This window comes from Cornus florida, unplaced genomic scaffold (genome assembly GCF_030987335.1).
Source record: "Cornus florida cultivar Cherokee Brave unplaced genomic scaffold, ASM3098733v1 CherokeeBrave_3.0.0_Hap2_Chr03, whole genome shotgun sequence".
Taxonomy (NCBI): domain Eukaryota; kingdom Viridiplantae; phylum Streptophyta; class Magnoliopsida; order Cornales; family Cornaceae; genus Cornus; species Cornus florida.
The window spans coordinates 19,776,285-19,793,218 of NW_026775573.1; the positions used below are offsets into that span (position 1 = coordinate 19,776,285).

A 16,934-nucleotide genomic window follows, 5' to 3' on the forward strand; every position below is an offset into this window, starting at 1 on the left:
CCCCCGCCCCCAACAACTTTTAACAAATTACATTTTTGTATGTATAGTTTTTAAAAAATTTAAAATTGCCCCCCCTCAACTTTAACAAAAATTCATTTTTATATGCATAATTCTTTAAAATTTTAAAATTGCCCTGCCTCAAATTTTGTCCACCCCAACCCCCAACCACCACCCCCCCCCCCCCCCCCCCCCCCCCCCCCCTCCCCCGGCGCGAACATAATTTCTGGCTCCGTCCTGTTAACGAGGGATACAAGTAAAACTTAAAGAATAATATACTCTATTGTAAAAGTATTTCGGAGTGACTTGCATCAGAGCTTATGGACTTTTAAACGAAGTAGATCCAAGGAGTGGAGTCGCTTTTGTTTGCTCAGAGCTAGAATAGTAATGTATCTATTGGAGTTGGTTGGGAAGTAGTTTTGTATCTTTGAAAGTATTCTATATAAGTAATAGGTTGTAAATTGAGGAGTGGTGCAATTAGGCCTTCCCTTGGGTATGCGATATCTTTATAAGTTTAAATTTGGGTCTAATTAGCTTCAAGATTTTGTTGCTTAAATTACTTAAGATTTGAGGCTTTGTAATAATCTTTTAACCATGCTCTGCACAACCATGACAGAGTTCTCAAAGAACTAATAGGCAGGCTTTGTAATAATCTTTTAACCATGCTCTGCACAACCATGACAGAGTTCTCAAAGAACTAATAGGCAGGATTTGCGTCATTTACATATTGAATGATTAGTGCTAGTCTGCAAAAAATTCACACCACAATAAGAGATTAAGCCCAAATCCCGAATGACAATTTCAGCCAGGACACAACTGCAGCTTAACCAGCTGGATCTTCAAACTAGGAGCATGTTAACCAGTTAAACCTGTTTGGGCGATCAAATTAGTTTGGTCGGTTTAGAGTTCATAGTTCACCTTTACAAATATAAACCATAAAATATTAGACCTGAACATCTCTCCCAATCTTTTCTTTCCATTCCTTCCCTTTCCCTCTAGTTTTGTCTGTCATTAGAAAATTACTAATTGATAGAAAAGTACTAAAAGATAATTTGCATAAAAACATTAACCTTCCAACAAATTCCAATCATTATGCTCCGTTCGTTAGAAAGGAAGTAAATTGGATAGAAGGGAGAGAAGAAGGGAAGGATGAGACATCCCTAGGGAAGAGATTATGGACTTCCCTCGTTTTGTTTGGTTGGATGGAAGAGAAGAGAAAAACCTACCAAATTCCTTCGTTCGTTGCGAGAAAAGGGAAGGGAGAATTTAAAATTATTTTTATCATTATACACTTCATTATTTTTTTTTTCCAGTAAATAGCCATCATCTTTACTACTCATTTGAACAGTACCATTAATTTCACTCTAATTTATTGTTTGCTTTAATTATATATATAGATATAATCATATTTCATCATGAATAATAATAATATAAAAAAAATGTATCCCACTATCTACATACTTCGTTGATAAATATTATCCTAGTAGAGTCATGTCAAACTAAAATTCTTATTTTCAACCATTTGCGTTGAACACTCAAAATTATTTGCACCACTAGTTGTAGTCTTACAATATATGACAATACTAGTGAAGTATGTACTGTTTTTAGAACTAGGTGTGAACATGGAGTTTTTTTTTTTTTGGTTCTAAATATGTTCTAAAAAAATGCTTTATGGCATTGTATGGTTTTTTATGTAAACTATGTATTTTTTCTTCTGAATCCTCTTTTTTACTAATAAGGAAATTATATAACAAACAATCCATATATATATATATATATATATATATAAGATCCAGATTTCGACCAAATAAGGATTACAGAGGTCAGGTTCAAGGCAAGATAAAAGAGGTGTGTGTGTGTGTGTGTGTGTGTATAACACATGAATCATACCTTGATAGGGGGTTTTTTTTTTTTTTTTTTTTTTTTGCGTGAAATGAGATGTGTAGGGTTTAATTTTTAATATTTGGAAAGGATAATATTATAATTTAATAGTTTTATAATAGCTCCACTTGTTTTTTCTCCTGTCTTCCGCCCAAATTTGGGCGGATGAAAATTTGTAAAGAAGGAGGGATAAGACATCCCTCCTATTATCCTTTCCCTCTGTGTCTCCTTCCTACCAAACGAAGGAATTTTGTTCCTTCCCTCCTGTTTTCTTTCCACCCCTCTTTCTTCATTCCTACCGAACAGAGCATAAAGAAAATGTTTTCTAAAAAAAAAAAAAAAGAAAAGAAAAAAAAAAAACAGAGGAAAAAATCTAAACGAACATGAAAAATGCTTTACAGTTCCAAATCATTAGCATGCAAGATGGATATTTGCATAAATCATGTTCAGGTACGAACAGATCCCTGAAGGCCTCATGTAAAAGCATCTTATTTTTAGAATCTCAACCACGGATCAGTTCAGCTTGATCAAGTTGCACCCTTAAAGCATTCCATCAAAAAGTAACAAGATACTGCATTGTTTAGCTGAATTACCTGTTGCTTTCAAGTGCCCCTTCGAATTCTGAGATGCTAGGAGGCAAAAAATCCAATACATAATCACGCCTTCTTGAACGACGATACATGCAAGTAGCTTTAATCATAGTCAACAGATTAACACCTTCTTCCTGCAAAACATCACAGCCAGTCAAGTTTTGATGTGCTTCCACAATTAAATCTAAGGAAATGTAACTTTCATTGCACGCTAGAACAATTTTGTAGTACTTATGAGTGTCCTTAAAGTGGTACACTATATGCTTTAGTAAGTGCTATGGCCTCACATTTTATAGTTGGCAGTCACCATACCAAGACAATAGTGAGGAACAGAAGAAAACCAAGATAGCTTTAGCATATTATATTTCAATGAACCATATAATAAGGTGATTTACATCTCCTTTTTAATCAGATAGCAAACAAAATCGTTTGTTGTGATACCAAACTGTAATATCATATATATCCATATGTATCAGTACAATTTTGCCTTCATTTAACAATCCACACATGCCCAGTTGAAATCATTGAACTGAACTGAAATTAGGAGTAAATTGTTGTCAGGGGCTTATTTGTTATTACTTATATAATGTTGGGGCTTATGTGTAATTTCTAAAACTTGTTATTATAAATAGAATGTGGTGGGAGGATGAAAGTATTTTTTCATTCTTTCTCTCTTTCCCCATCTCTCTCTTTTTCTCTCATCCGCTTTCTTCTCTTTTTCTTCATCTTCTTTATCACTTACTCTTGATTTGATTATATCTTAAAGTCAACATGGTATCAAAGCATTGGTTTGTAAAGTTCTAGGTGTGTAATTGAAACTCTAGGGCAAGTTTGTGTAAACCCTAGTGGGTGTGAAGGGTTTTGAAGAGATTCCAATATGGGATTTGTTTGCAAGGAAGTAGTGTTAATCACATCCACATGTACCGCGGATCCAACTGGTGACTGTTTTTTATTTATTGCAGTCTCAATTGGTGTTTTTGTTGTGTTCGTGAGGTTCTGCAACAACGGCTTTTTCTTCATCGTTCGCAATTCTAGTATGGTCTACTTTGTTGCTTTATAGGGTTTGTGTGGTGATTGTGGTCGCTTTTTTATGCATCTCAGAAGACGGTAATCTTTCTAGTTGAAGTTTGTGTGTTAGAGAGGTTGTTCTCTACGTATTTTGTTGCTGCTTTTGTTTCTGAGGATTGTATACCCAGAAACTGTTTGATAAAATATCTGGCTCAGAGGTGACTTCAAAAGAAGCTGGGTCTTCTCCTAGTTTGACTCCAGTATTGGGAGGTAGTAGTGATCACCATCCAGGCCTTTGTATTACAACTGTTAGGCTGGATAAGACAAACTATATGGAGTGGGCTCAATCTGCTTGTATGCATATCACTGGTCGTAGGATGATCAACCATATCAAAAGTGTCACGTATCCCTCTAAGTGCGATCCTGAATTTAAAGAGTGGAGTGCAAATAATGCACTAGTTATGACGTGGTCGATGCAGTCAATGCAGCCATAGATCAGCAATGGGTTTCTGTTTATGAAAACGGCTAAAGAGCTACGGATGGCTATGGAAGAGACGCATTCCTCGGTTGGTAATTTTGCAAAACTGTATGAACTCCAACAACAGATTTCAAGATTCAAGCAGGAAAACCAAACTCTGGCTACATATTACCACACTCTACGTGGTAAATGGGAAGAGTTAGATCACTACCAAGACAACATACCTGTATGTGCAGCTGATGTTAAAGCATTTCATGTTATGGTAGAAAGGAATTAAATCTTGGAGTTCTTGGGCGGTTTGCATCCGAGATACGAGCATGCCAGGGTACAAGTGTTAGGCAAGTATCCAACCCCTACTTCTGTTAGAGATGTGTTTTCGTATATCCAAGCTGAGGAGAGTAGAATGAAGGCTACGTCTGCACCTATATACATTAAGCCTGAGCCTGAAGTACCATTGTCAGAGAGGTCTGCTCTTGCCACACAACAATGGAACAAGCCCAATACTCCAAAAGGAGGGAAGCAGAATGACAAGTGCAAGTTGAGGTGTGATCACTGCCGGCGTACACGTCACACTAGGGAAACATGCTGGAATTTACATGGTCGCCCTACTCCAGCTCTTGCTCATGCAAATACTAGGCCAAGGCCTTGTCCATTTAGGGGGTTATCTACAGCACATACTGCAAAGCATGAGACTGCTTCCACTGGTCATGCCTCCTCAGGGCCACCGAGTTCTTTGTCCGAAGCTGAACTTGATGCTCTCCGACATCTACTAGCACAACATTCCTCCATTTCCACATCTAACTTCGCTCAGACAAGTACCTCTCATTCGGCACATCAGGTTTCCACATTATCTGGTGGATCATCCTAGATCATTGATTCAGAAGCCATTGATCACATGACTGGTATGATATCTGATTTTTCTTCGTACAGTTTATGTTCTGGTAAGGATAAAGTCAGACTCGTAGATGGCACCTTCACCTCTATTACGGGGAAGGGCACTATTTCTGCCCCTCCTAATCTTACCTTATCCTCAGTTCTTCATGTCCCAAAGTTTACCAATAACCTCCTTTCTGTCAGTCACATTACAAAAGGATTGAATTGTAGTGTAACCTTTTTTCCATCTCACTGTGTGTTTCAAGACTTTGATACGGGGAAGACAATTGAAAGTGGACATGAGGACAATGGCTTGTATTTGCTGAACGCAAGGCCAACTTCTTATTATGTTGCAAATTAATCTAGTGTTAGGAATAGTAATGTCAATAAAGATCTGTTAATGCAATGGCATAATAGACTAGGTCATTTACCTCTTCCTGTTTTGAAGCATGTGCTTCCACAGTTTGCTTCTGTTAAATCTTTTGAGTTAAATTGTGAAACATGTGTTCTTGCCAACAATGTCGAGTTTCTTATCCTACTAGTGTGAATTAAAGTACAGCTCCTTTGCAGCTTATTCATTCTGATGTGTGGGGTCCTGAATCTACTACTTCGTTACTTGGTTTTTGTTACTTTGTTGTGTTTGTTGATAACTTTAGTCAATATACTTGACTTTATCTTATGAAAACCAAAGATGAAGTTTATTCCATTTGTAAAACCTTTCATAGAATGGTATGTACTCAGTTTGGTTGTCCCCTCAAAATCCTTCGATCTGATAACGGAGGAGTGTTTATGTATGGTGGTCTTGCCTCCTTTTTTGCTAATAACAGGATTGTCCATCAAACCTCTTGTGTCGATATACCACAACAAAACGGTGTAGCTGAAAAAAAAACACCGTCATATTACGGAGGTGACCGGTTCTCTTCTAATTAGGATGGGAGTGCCTAAAAGTTATTGGGCTGATGCAACCTTAATAGCTACATACCTTATCAATCGCATGCCTTCTAAGGTTCTTGGCTACCAATCCCCTACACCATGACACTGCCTTGTTTACTGTCCCTCCGAAAGTGTTTGGTTGTGTTTTTTATGTTCACATTCATCATCGCAAGGACGAAATGGACCCTAAGGCAATCCGATGTGTCTTCCTTGGATACTCTGCCACACAGAAAAGGTATCGGTGTTATAACCCTACCACTCATAGTCGCTTTGTCTCCATGGATGTTACATTCTTTGAGGCTGTTCCTTTTTTTTCCACTTCTCGGGATTCTCTATATAGGGAGACTACTATACAGGTAGAGAATCCATTGTCCATTCAGAGGGAATGCCCCCTTCCTTTGCCTGTTCCCATTCAGGGGGAGCTTCTTACTAAGGTGCCTATATCTAGTCCTCCTAACACTAATAATTTGCAACAGGGAAAGAAACCAATTGTCACTAGGAGGGCAAAACAAGTTACTGGCTCACCCCAGGACCAAGAAGTCTCCCTCGATCTAGGTAATTCCTTAGCTGACATAGATACTCCTGATTCTTTTCCCAATAACATTCCTGTTGATCTTGATGTCCCTATTGCCTATCGTAAGGGTGTTCGTAGTTGTACAAAACATCCCATATCTCAGTTTGTATCCTATGATGCCTTATCTCCAACATATCATGTTTTCACTTTGTGTATCTCCTCTGTATTTGTTCCTTCTAGTGTTTCAGATGCTCTCAGTCAAACTCCATGGAAGAAAGCCATGCTTGAAGAAATGAAGGCCCTTGAGAAGAATGGTACTTGGGATATTGTTTTATTACCTAGGGGTAAGAAACCAGTAGGCTGCAAATGGGTCTACACAATAAAGTATCATGCAGACGGAACAATTGAGAGATATAAAGCTCGGTTAGTTGCAAAGGGCTTCACTCAAACCTATGGAATTGATTATCTGGAAACATTTGCTCCAGTTGTCAAAATGAACTCTATACGTGTTCTTCTTTCTTTGGCAGCTAATTTGAATTAGCCCTTACATCAGCTAGATGTAAAGAATGTTTTCCTTCATGTTGACTTGGAGGAAGAGGTGTATATAACTATGCCACCAGGGTTTAAGCTTGCCAATGGTCAAAATTTAGTGTCCAGGCTAAATAAAGCCTTGTAGGGGTTAAAGTAATCGCCGCGTGCTTGGTTTGAGAGGTTCAACACTGCTGTGAAAAGAGTAGAGAACACACAGAGTCAGACAGATCATACTCTCTTCATCAAGAAGCACCAGGGCTGCACCACTGCCCTTATTGTATATGTTGATGATATTGTTATCACTGGAAATGATCCAAAAGAGATTCGTCGAATGAAGTTATTATTGGGGACAGAGTTCGAGGTTAAAGACCTCGAATCATTGAGATACTTTCTTGGCATCGAGGTGTGCAGATCGAAGAAAGGGGTGTTCATTTCTCAACGGAAGTATGTGTTAGATTTGTTGGCTGAAACAGGCAGGCTTAGAGCTAGACCTATTGATATTCCCATTGAGGAGAACCATAGGCATAATGATGTAGATGGAGACCCATTAGATGATGTGGGAAGATTTCAGCGATTGGTTGGGAGACTGATTTACTTATCTCTCACGCGCCCGGATATTGCCTACGTTATTAGTGTGATTAGTCAATTTATGCATGCTCCACGTACACCTCAACTTGAGGCAACTCATCATGTTCTTCGCTACCTCAAGGGTTCACCTGGTAAGGAGATATTGTTTGGTAGTCATGGCCACTTGCGCGTTGAAGCCTATATTGATGCTGATTGGCCAGGGTCTATGACAGATCGACGATCTACTTCAGGATATTGCACATTTGTTGGAGGTAATCTTGTTTCATAGCGAAGCAAGATACAGTCTGTAGTAGCTAGATCTAGTGCAGAGGCTTAGTTCAGATCTATGGCACATCGAGTTTGTGAGTTTTATGGCTACTTACGATGTTGGGTGAGTTGGGTTATACTCTTCGCGAGTCAATGAACTTGTATTGTGACAACAAGGCTGCTATTAGCATTGCCCACAATCTAGTTCAACATGACAGGACAAAGCACATTGAAGTCGATCGACACTTCATCAAAGAAAAGCTTTGACTAGGGCTGATTTGTACTCCATACGTCAACACACATGATCAAGTTGCTGATGTTTTGACTAAGGGTGTGAGCAAGACTTGCTTGCAAAATATGTTAGTCAAGCTGGGCATAATAGATATCTTTGCACCAGCTTGAGGGGGAGTGTTGTCGGGGGTTTATTTATTATTACTTATATAATGTTGGGGCTTATGTGTAATTTCTAAAACTAGTTATTATAAATAGAATGTTGTGCACCAGCTTGAGGGGGAGTGTTGTCAGGGGCTTATTTGTTATTACTTATATAATGTTGGGGCTTATGTGTAATTTCTAAAACTTGTTATTATAAATAGAATGTTGTGGAAGGATGAAAGTATTTTTTCATTCTTGGTCTCTTTCTCAATCTCTCTTTTTCTCTCATCCGCTTTCTTCTCTTTTTCTTCTCCTTCTTCTTTATCATTTACCCTTGAATTGATTATATCTTAAAGTCAACATAAATGTCAAGATGCTGTAGTATCAAAATAGAATCACAAAATTCAGGCAACTTTGTCCTTATATTAAAATTGAGACTAACCAATCATCAATGCTAGTGACAACAATTTTGGCTCAAAAGAAAATAAGAAAACTAATGTTTCAGTCTGAACATCAAGGATATGGACCAACAAAGGTGCAATTAGTAATTGTTTCAGGCCCAATGAAGACGGTACCTAAAAATATTTGGCAGACTTTGGTAACTGTCAGGTACAAATGACTGCATATCTACACATTTATTAATCTTAAATTGGGTAGCAAATGAATACAAAATATCAATGTTTTAATATCATTCAGGGACATGCCACGAAGTTTGTCTCGAGAACAAGACTCAATTAACCTTGCTCACAACGCCAAGGTTACAAGAAGCATTGTTCTAACAGATTCATTGTAGGATCATAAAGAACCGGGGATGGTTATATAACCTTCCAAGTATAAGCAATGACTAGTTCAAGAAATTGTTATGATTGTTACTGTAACACAATCTTGTGACTGATTAGGAGCTGTATTGATCTCAAAGCTAATATCAAATTTCAAGAGCCTCAGAAAATTCTACCAGCATCATAATATCAAAATAGAGAAACAAAAAATAAAAATCCCTCACATACCAATAAAATGGTATGCCCATTGTCTTTAAAATACCGAATTTTGCAGTTCTGTAGTGAACTTGAAAGCCGTTGAGCTTCATCTCCACTAGGCAGCATGCTATCCTTGCCACTAAAATGTAAATACACCATCAACCCTAAAATTACATCAAGATATACCAATTTACGAGTAAATCTAGAACAAGGGGATAAAATATTCAACAATATCCGGATAAAATATTCAAGGGGATAAAATTCCATCGAATTTTTTATTCAATCCATATCCGGATAATCGGATCGGATTTGGATCAAAATCCAATCCATTGACAGGTCTACTTAAGACTCAACCCCGCATTCAACTTTTAGCATTGCACTAATACATACTGCTAGAATATCAATGATTTTACTCAGCAAGAGTAGATTGTTTTGCGGGCAAACAGACATATCCTAATTGTCATTTTATTGCACACGTAATGACAATCTTTATGCTGATGTATGGAGGTTAGACACAGTTATGATTAAGAAAGTAAATATTGTTCTTCTTATTTGTAATAAATTGGTGCATGCATGTAGATGCCTATACACAAGGATAAATGTGATCCAACAGTAGACCTCAATGAGACTGGTCAATAACAATACAATTACATCTACATTGGGATGAAATGAAACACAAGAACATAGATTTGAATTTCTACAAGAATCATGAAAGTTTCTAGAACATTGGAAAGAGAATCTTGGAATAACCATTAATATACGACAAAGATGTCCATGCAAAAAATAAGGACCAAAAGTACAAGACAAGTGCCATATTTTCTGAATCAAATAATCAAGTTGAATGAATCTAACAATATAAATGACTATATATTTCCCCGGAACAAAGGAACGTGCACATTTCATTAGAGCATAATTGTCATTGAGATTTATAGTTTAAATCTCCAAGCTTCCAAAGTTACCTGCATTCTGCAAAACTCTCAAATTTCTTTAATTTTCAAATTTGACAAATTAATTTTGAAAAATAAAGGTGAGTATATCTGAAGGGCTTGGATCAGGAAAAAGAATATTAATGTTGAAATCTGTTTACAATCTGAAGGGCTTGGCCAAAAGGACGCCAAGAATAAACAATAACCAACCACCTCTTTCACTCTGGATACTTTTATCTGCTTACTGATGATTATATGGTTTACCCCTCATATCATATACAATGAAACAAAAAGGCCAAAAAAAGGCTCAAGCCTTCAAAGAGGCTAAAAAGAAAACAATCTCCTCAATAGATCTATAATCTCTCCCCGAAACCCAACAAAATAGAGTGGAAATAATGGAGAACTTAAGCATAGAAATGGGCTTCTCCTTTCCATCAAAATATCTCCTATTTCTCTCGAGCCAAATGCACCACCAAATACAAAGAGGCGTAGCCCTCCAAGCATCCTGAATGAGAGCCCCAGCTGAGAAACCTCTCCAAGCCTCAATCAACCCTCTAGAGGAACAAGGCATAACCCAAGGAACCCCAAACAAACCAAGCATCAAATCCCAACAAGCTCTAGCTATGCTGCAATGTACAATGAATCTTAGCCTAATAAATAAACAGAGAAGGATCAGAATTACACAATTTCAAAAGCTTTGCTTCGTATCTGTGTGGATGAAGTAACCGAAATACTAAATCGTTACTCTAGGACATTTCATCAATGTTTGATAGTTCCCATCACCCCACTTATACCTCACCAAATTTATTGATAAAATTTACTTAAGCAAAACATAACATTTAAACCGTAAATAGTTTCTTAAATAAAAACCTGTAAGTTGGTGCTCAGACCCAGCTAACGGGTAAATTAGCTTCCAGGCAACAGCCAATAAAATGCACCATATGACCACCTCCTGGACAGGCCTGGTTGTACAGCATACAAAATGCAAAAAGATTAGGCTTGGTGGCCACCCTTGATGTAAGCTAACTAAGAATCGAAACTCAGTCCCCAGTTTGACAGAGATCTTGCTTCCCACAACTCTCTCGCATATCACTAAACTGGTCATGCACAGTTATATACCCCTTTCTTTTGCACCATAAAATCTCTTTAGGGTCTCCATCATATCATTCTCCAAGCCATATTAACTAATAAAGGTATTCAATCAAGATTTTATCTGCCACCTCTAGATGTGAATGTGTAAAGTAACCATACGATCAAAAGAGATGCAAGAAAAAGGCTGTCAATAAAATAACAGACTGGAAATACCCTAGCACATAAACCTAATTAAAAGCTCAAAAAAGGAGATACCAAACATCTCATTAAATCGGGGGGCCCCCCGGGGGGGGGGGGGGGGGGGGAAAGGGGAAGGGGGGAGGATGAGGTGGGGGTTGGGTTGGGTTTAAGAAAGAGAACCTCGCAAGCACAAGTACTTCAGCTGTGATGGCATGGAGGCGGGAATTAGCATAAGCCGCGGCTGATTTAATTAGCTTCAGCCTCCAAAGAAGAGTTTCCTTGGGTATAATATCAGCCAAGCCCTGACAAGAATAGAGAGAATTATGATCCAAAACAGCCGCCAACTATATTTCCTACAAAATTGCAGAATGAAATTATGATTCTAAAGAAAAGAAAAGGGATCATTCTATACAACACATGACAACAATTTGTTCCCCCCTCCCCCCTTTCATATCCCTTAACAGTGGGGTGGGTGGGAGAAGAAAGGAAAAGATAGAGTGTGACAATGGACTATTATCAGTACTATTTTGCAAGGGGACAACTGTGACCTTTTTAATTTCACTTTAAACACTATGAAGATCACTAATTTGGATGGCAATGAATGGTCAGTTGGGTGACTCAATCACTCAGACCACCCTCCCCTTTCCCCCATGCAGCACCATGCTCCTTTTGGGTAAGGTTGTATAGTAATACATTTGTCTACCAAGATTGGGTTTAGCCGATACCTATAGCTTACATGGACTTGAGTACGGATATTATATATCGACCTGTTGGATTCACCTAATTCTTAAGTCTGGATACATGGACTCAGCTAAAGTGAGTCCAAAAACTAGGTACGTGTACATAGACATATAGAACAAACCTACATACATATCACATCTTATCTGATACCTGTAAAAGGTAATTCCGATGTGAATCTAAACGTTCAAGGAAAAAATGGGGGTGAACGTAGAAAATTCAAATGTTTTATAAGGATCAAAGAAATATATAATGTCATCGTAGGTTAGTCTGAAACACAAAACAAGTTGGGGAGGAAATTTTAGAATGATTTATCATACCATATAGAGAAGCGGGTGTCAAGAACTTGTCTTTATTTTTCTATCAGCACTGGCTCAAACAATTATGTGGTATATAACGGTAGACATCATAACTAATAGGTATGGAGATTATTAACAATTGCCCATCACTTCCGCACTCTTGTAAACTCTTATTTGCATCACATTACATTCATGTCTTGGATTACTCATTGTACCATTAGTTTGACCCAAGCAACAATAAGACATTAATATTGGACATGGCTGAGAAGGAAAAGTAAGTGGATGTGATAAACTGCAAACTCAATATTAGTATCATTGGACTAAAAATGTCTAATTGTAATATATATAAGGGTCAAGTATAGAAAACACCTCTGTACTGTGCTTACAGTGCATATCGCACCCCTCGCATGCGAAAAACACCCCTAATGTATCAAATTTGTGCAAATAGGTCCTACCGACATATTTAAAGTAGAGTTAGACTAAAATGCCCTTACTTTGACATTTTATAAAAAATATAAATAAAAAAAATATCATTTTGTAAAATGACTGAAAAGGACTTTGAGCAACCAACCCCCCAAGGGGGTAATATGCTACTAATCTCATAATAGAGGGGTGTTATGTGCACATGAAATGCAATTTTTCTTTTTTTCTTTTTTTTTTTGGAATTATTGAATTCTTTATAATTGTTACCTTTGGAATTATTGAATTATGATTCTTTACCAAAATTATTGGACATGAAATGCAATAATAAATAAATTATTTTTTTATTTATATCCTCAATATATATATTAATTTTGGCACGTTTTTTGTATTTAAGCTAGAATTCTTTATGTTGAACTAAAAAAGAATTTCAAATAAGATTGAATTTAAAAATATATATCATAGAAAATTTTTGACAATTTCATACCCGGAATAAATAAATAATTAATTATTGCATTTCATGTGCAATAATTTGGTAGAGAATCAGAATTCAATAATTCCAAAGGTAACAATTATAAAGAATTCAATAATTCCAAAAAAAAAAAAAAATTGCATTTCATGCTCACATAACACCCCTCTACTATGATATTAGTAGCATATACCCCCTTGGGCTTTTTTGAAAGAGTAAAAGGGCAAAACGGGTATTACAACACTTCAGATTTTTAATTGAGGGGTGTTTCCGCACAATGTGAAAACAATAAGGGTGTTTTTTGCACACTTTTTTAAATAGGGGGTAAAAATGCTGCGTGGAGTATACATTAGGGGTGTTTTCTGCACTTGCCCCTATATATAATAGATTGAAGACCAGCCCCCTTATACAAGAAAAAGACCACAAGACAATGAAAAATTACAGAAACTTTGAGAAAAAATAAAGCAAGCACACAATTGGCCAAAAGAGGTATAACCAAAAAAGAAAATGCAACACCTTATATTATACAAAAGAGTTCTAGGCAGAAGTATAACAATCAGGAAAAAATCTTAGCAGCACAAGCAATTCTTACAGAAAGACGTGGAAGCAAAGCAGTAAGGTTGCCAGACAATTGTTCAAGTACTAGAGCAGGAGGAAGTGCACTCTCGACATTGACCATTGCCATCTTCACTGGATCACCTGATGTATGAAAAGCAAACTACTCTGGAGTGAGAGTAAATAAAAACTGCAAAAGGTTGCACTTGCCAATAACTCATAATGATTAATGAACAAACTAACAAATACAATTTAGGACAGCTAGTTTCCACAGTAAATACCTTATTCCTGTGAAATATAAGAAAAATTGTACCAACACGTATCAAGAAATAGAAAATCTATATAAAAGACAAGACCATAATCCATTTGCATTATAGAACAAACAGAAGAGGAAAAAGCATACAACAACCACCAAGCCTTTTTCCCAACTACTTGGGGTCAGCCATGAAAAGGAAAAAGCATAAAGTAAATTTGTTGTTTGTTGATAGGGGAGAACCATTCAACAGTGATTTTTAATATATCAATGCCAATATTTTAGAAAGCTATTTTCCCCCGATCATTTCAGTGTGTAATATAGTATGCATCTATAAAGCACGGGCACTTCTAAGGAGTCATATCCATGACTTGCGTCCAACACATCTTGGATATTTCCATAATTTAAAAATAAAATTCTTAATTTCAATCACATGGACATAGCTTCTTGGATACTCATCAACTTGTGATTGATGAACCTCGAACGATGGGACATGAATTTCTTGTAGCATACAAAGAGAGTATAAATGGGAAGTAAAAAATTGAAGGATTTTATAAAATTTACGAAATCATTAGGTTTGTCATTTTGCCCAAGGCCAATAGCCCACTCAGGGTGCAGCCCAGTCTGAACCAGTTTGGTGGACTGGCTGGCCCAGGCCACTAGATACAGAGGGCTTGGGCTTCAGCCTTAAGCCCGTGCGCAGCCCATCATCCCAACCCACCAGGCCCTTTTTAAAAAATAATAAAAGAACTTATAACTTATAAAAAGTATAATAATTTAGTAACTTATATTATCAATTACTTATATTACTAATTAGTTTAACACTAATATAACTTATGTACTTAAATACTCGTGTCGTTAATTAATTATGTACTTCTAAGTTCCAACATATACACTGATTTACTTGTAAGTACACTGTCATATTACTTATATAATTATAGTTATAACTAATAAACAGTTATGAGCTTACTTATTAAATTAAAAAGATAATATAATTACAAGGCCACAGCAACAGTTCAACCAGTGTGCCACAACTGGAAGTGTAGACGAATACTTACTGCGTCCCAAACTTCTTGTCTCTTTTTTCATTTTTACCTATCCCATTTGAAAAGTTAATGTAGAAAGATTTTATATCAAAATATCCTTAACTTTTGAAAAAATTTCCAAACCAAGAATGTGAAATTTTGAAATTTAAATGGGTAGTTTTGGAATTTCAGAAGGGGAGATGCATTTAATGCATTATCCACATAAAAAAGTTTGAAACCCAAAAAGACATTTTGAGATGGGGCAGTATGAACTTACAATGATGTAGTAAATTCATTTAGAAAATTTGAAGCCACCGTAAAATTTAAAAAGTGACAAATCACGTACCCATAACAAAGCTAAGAAGATAAGGGATGGTATTATGGAGTCCATCAGGCAACGCCTCTAAAAGAGGGAGAAAAGGTTGTAGCTGCGATCTGCCGAATGACGTAGCTGAAACAGATGATCAAGAACATCAGTTCTACCACAGAATATTGCCTACCTATGGTCAGCCAGAAACATGTTGAGAAAATATGATGACACTGTCAAATTGCATATCCGAAAGCTGACCTGGATTAGCTAATATTACTACTAGGTCCGTGCTAGGATTACGAGCAGCAACGGCGAGTGCTAGACATCCTCCAAAGGAATCTCCCACCAGATAAATTGGCTTATTTGGTGATGAAGCATGCTCAAACCTCACAGTTGCTTCAACAAATCTCACCAAGTCTTCATACAATTAAACTTATCATACATTAGTGTCCAACTGAATCTTATTTATAGGTCATCATACATTACATCCAACTAAATCTTATGTAAGATAAGATGAGATCTCATTGATTAAAGAAGGATAAAACGAAGAGCGCACACAGGCATACAAGCATGCAAAATAACACAAAAATAAATGGACACTGCTTACAGGCCAAAAGAAGTCAATTCGCATTAAGCCTACAAATTTCAACATGATTTATAGAAAATAATAGTACCAAAGAACTATATCTGAAAAGAATTTAATTCATAAATTAAATATAGAAACAAAAAATAAAATAAAGTAAAAAAACAGCTTCCCATTATTTGTTAACTGCAGCAACCCAAAAAGATAAACAAGAACCACATTCTGAAAGATTAGTTATTACAAGCTTGCAAAATATAGATAATCAAGTTCTTCCAAACTGTTAACGAAAGTTGTACAGTAATTTGACACATCAGCAGCATAAATGAATCTTGGAAACAACACAAGCAAATAATTAAAAGTACATGAAAAGGCTATAGAAGATTAAACCTTCAAATGGTGTTCGATCATAAACAGGAATGTGCATGCACCGAACATCAAAAACTCTGCATCCAATATAATTCCATATAAAAAACTTTTGATTACAAATGACAAAAATGAAAGGACTAGACATGAATTCCCAGTATCATGGTATTTCTCTAATCAAAACAACAAACTCAGGAAACTCAATATAGAACAAAATAAGAACAAATTAGTACTGCAATATAAAGCATACACCTAATATACATGCCCATATATACAAATATTACATACAACTAATACAACAAAAATATCACAAAAATAAATATAAATTGCTTTCACAAGTGAATATCACTTGTAAAACAAAACCTAAATTTTTAACTACTCATGAATTTCAAGCATCAGAGTATTTACAAATCAGGATAATGCCACCATAAAATGTGGAGCTCTTTTATCAGTTTCAATCTTGTAACTATTGCAAGGAATACAAAAATAAGTGGTGAATTTGCATTGTAATGAAACAAGGGTTTTAAGGGATACTGCAACGCATGCACAGGTGACAGGATTGAGGTATACAGTGCATTCAACACATCAAACTGAGATGATCCATTTCTCCTCTGCTCCATTTTTACTACAAACATCGCTCCATTTGTTTCACAGGATAATACGATGAAAATTGTACTTCACAACCATAGCAAAGTGAGAGTAACAAGGATAGAAAAATAACTGAAAAACC

The 16,934-nt window shown here is 36.4% G+C and overlaps 1 protein-coding gene across 3 annotated transcripts in view; it reads right to left on the bottom strand.

The window, feature by feature from the left end:
- LOC132299821 (phytyl ester synthase 1, chloroplastic-like) overlaps positions 1-16,934 on the bottom strand; it is a 28,553-nt gene that overhangs the window by 8,864 nt on the left and 2,755 nt on the right. For 2 of the 3 annotated variants that reach the window (XR_009480189.1, XM_059796644.1), the window contains exons 3-10: positions 16,229-16,284; positions 15,517-15,675; positions 15,295-15,399; positions 13,708-13,814; positions 11,370-11,491; positions 10,788-10,879; positions 9,022-9,155; positions 2,472-2,602 (exon numbers count right to left, since the gene is read on the bottom strand). Coding sequence is in view for 2 of the 3 variants with exons in the window: in XM_059796644.1 (XP_059652627.1) it covers positions 2,472-2,602; positions 9,022-9,155; positions 10,788-10,879; positions 11,370-11,491; positions 13,708-13,814; positions 15,295-15,399; positions 15,517-15,675; positions 16,229-16,284 (906 nt within the window). In the remaining variant the exon portion in view is untranslated. The remainder of the gene's footprint in view (positions 1-2,471; positions 2,603-9,021; positions 9,156-10,787; positions 10,880-11,369; positions 11,492-13,707; positions 13,815-15,294; positions 15,400-15,516; positions 15,676-16,228; positions 16,285-16,934) is intronic. The other variant, XM_059796645.1, reaches the window with a different exon arrangement.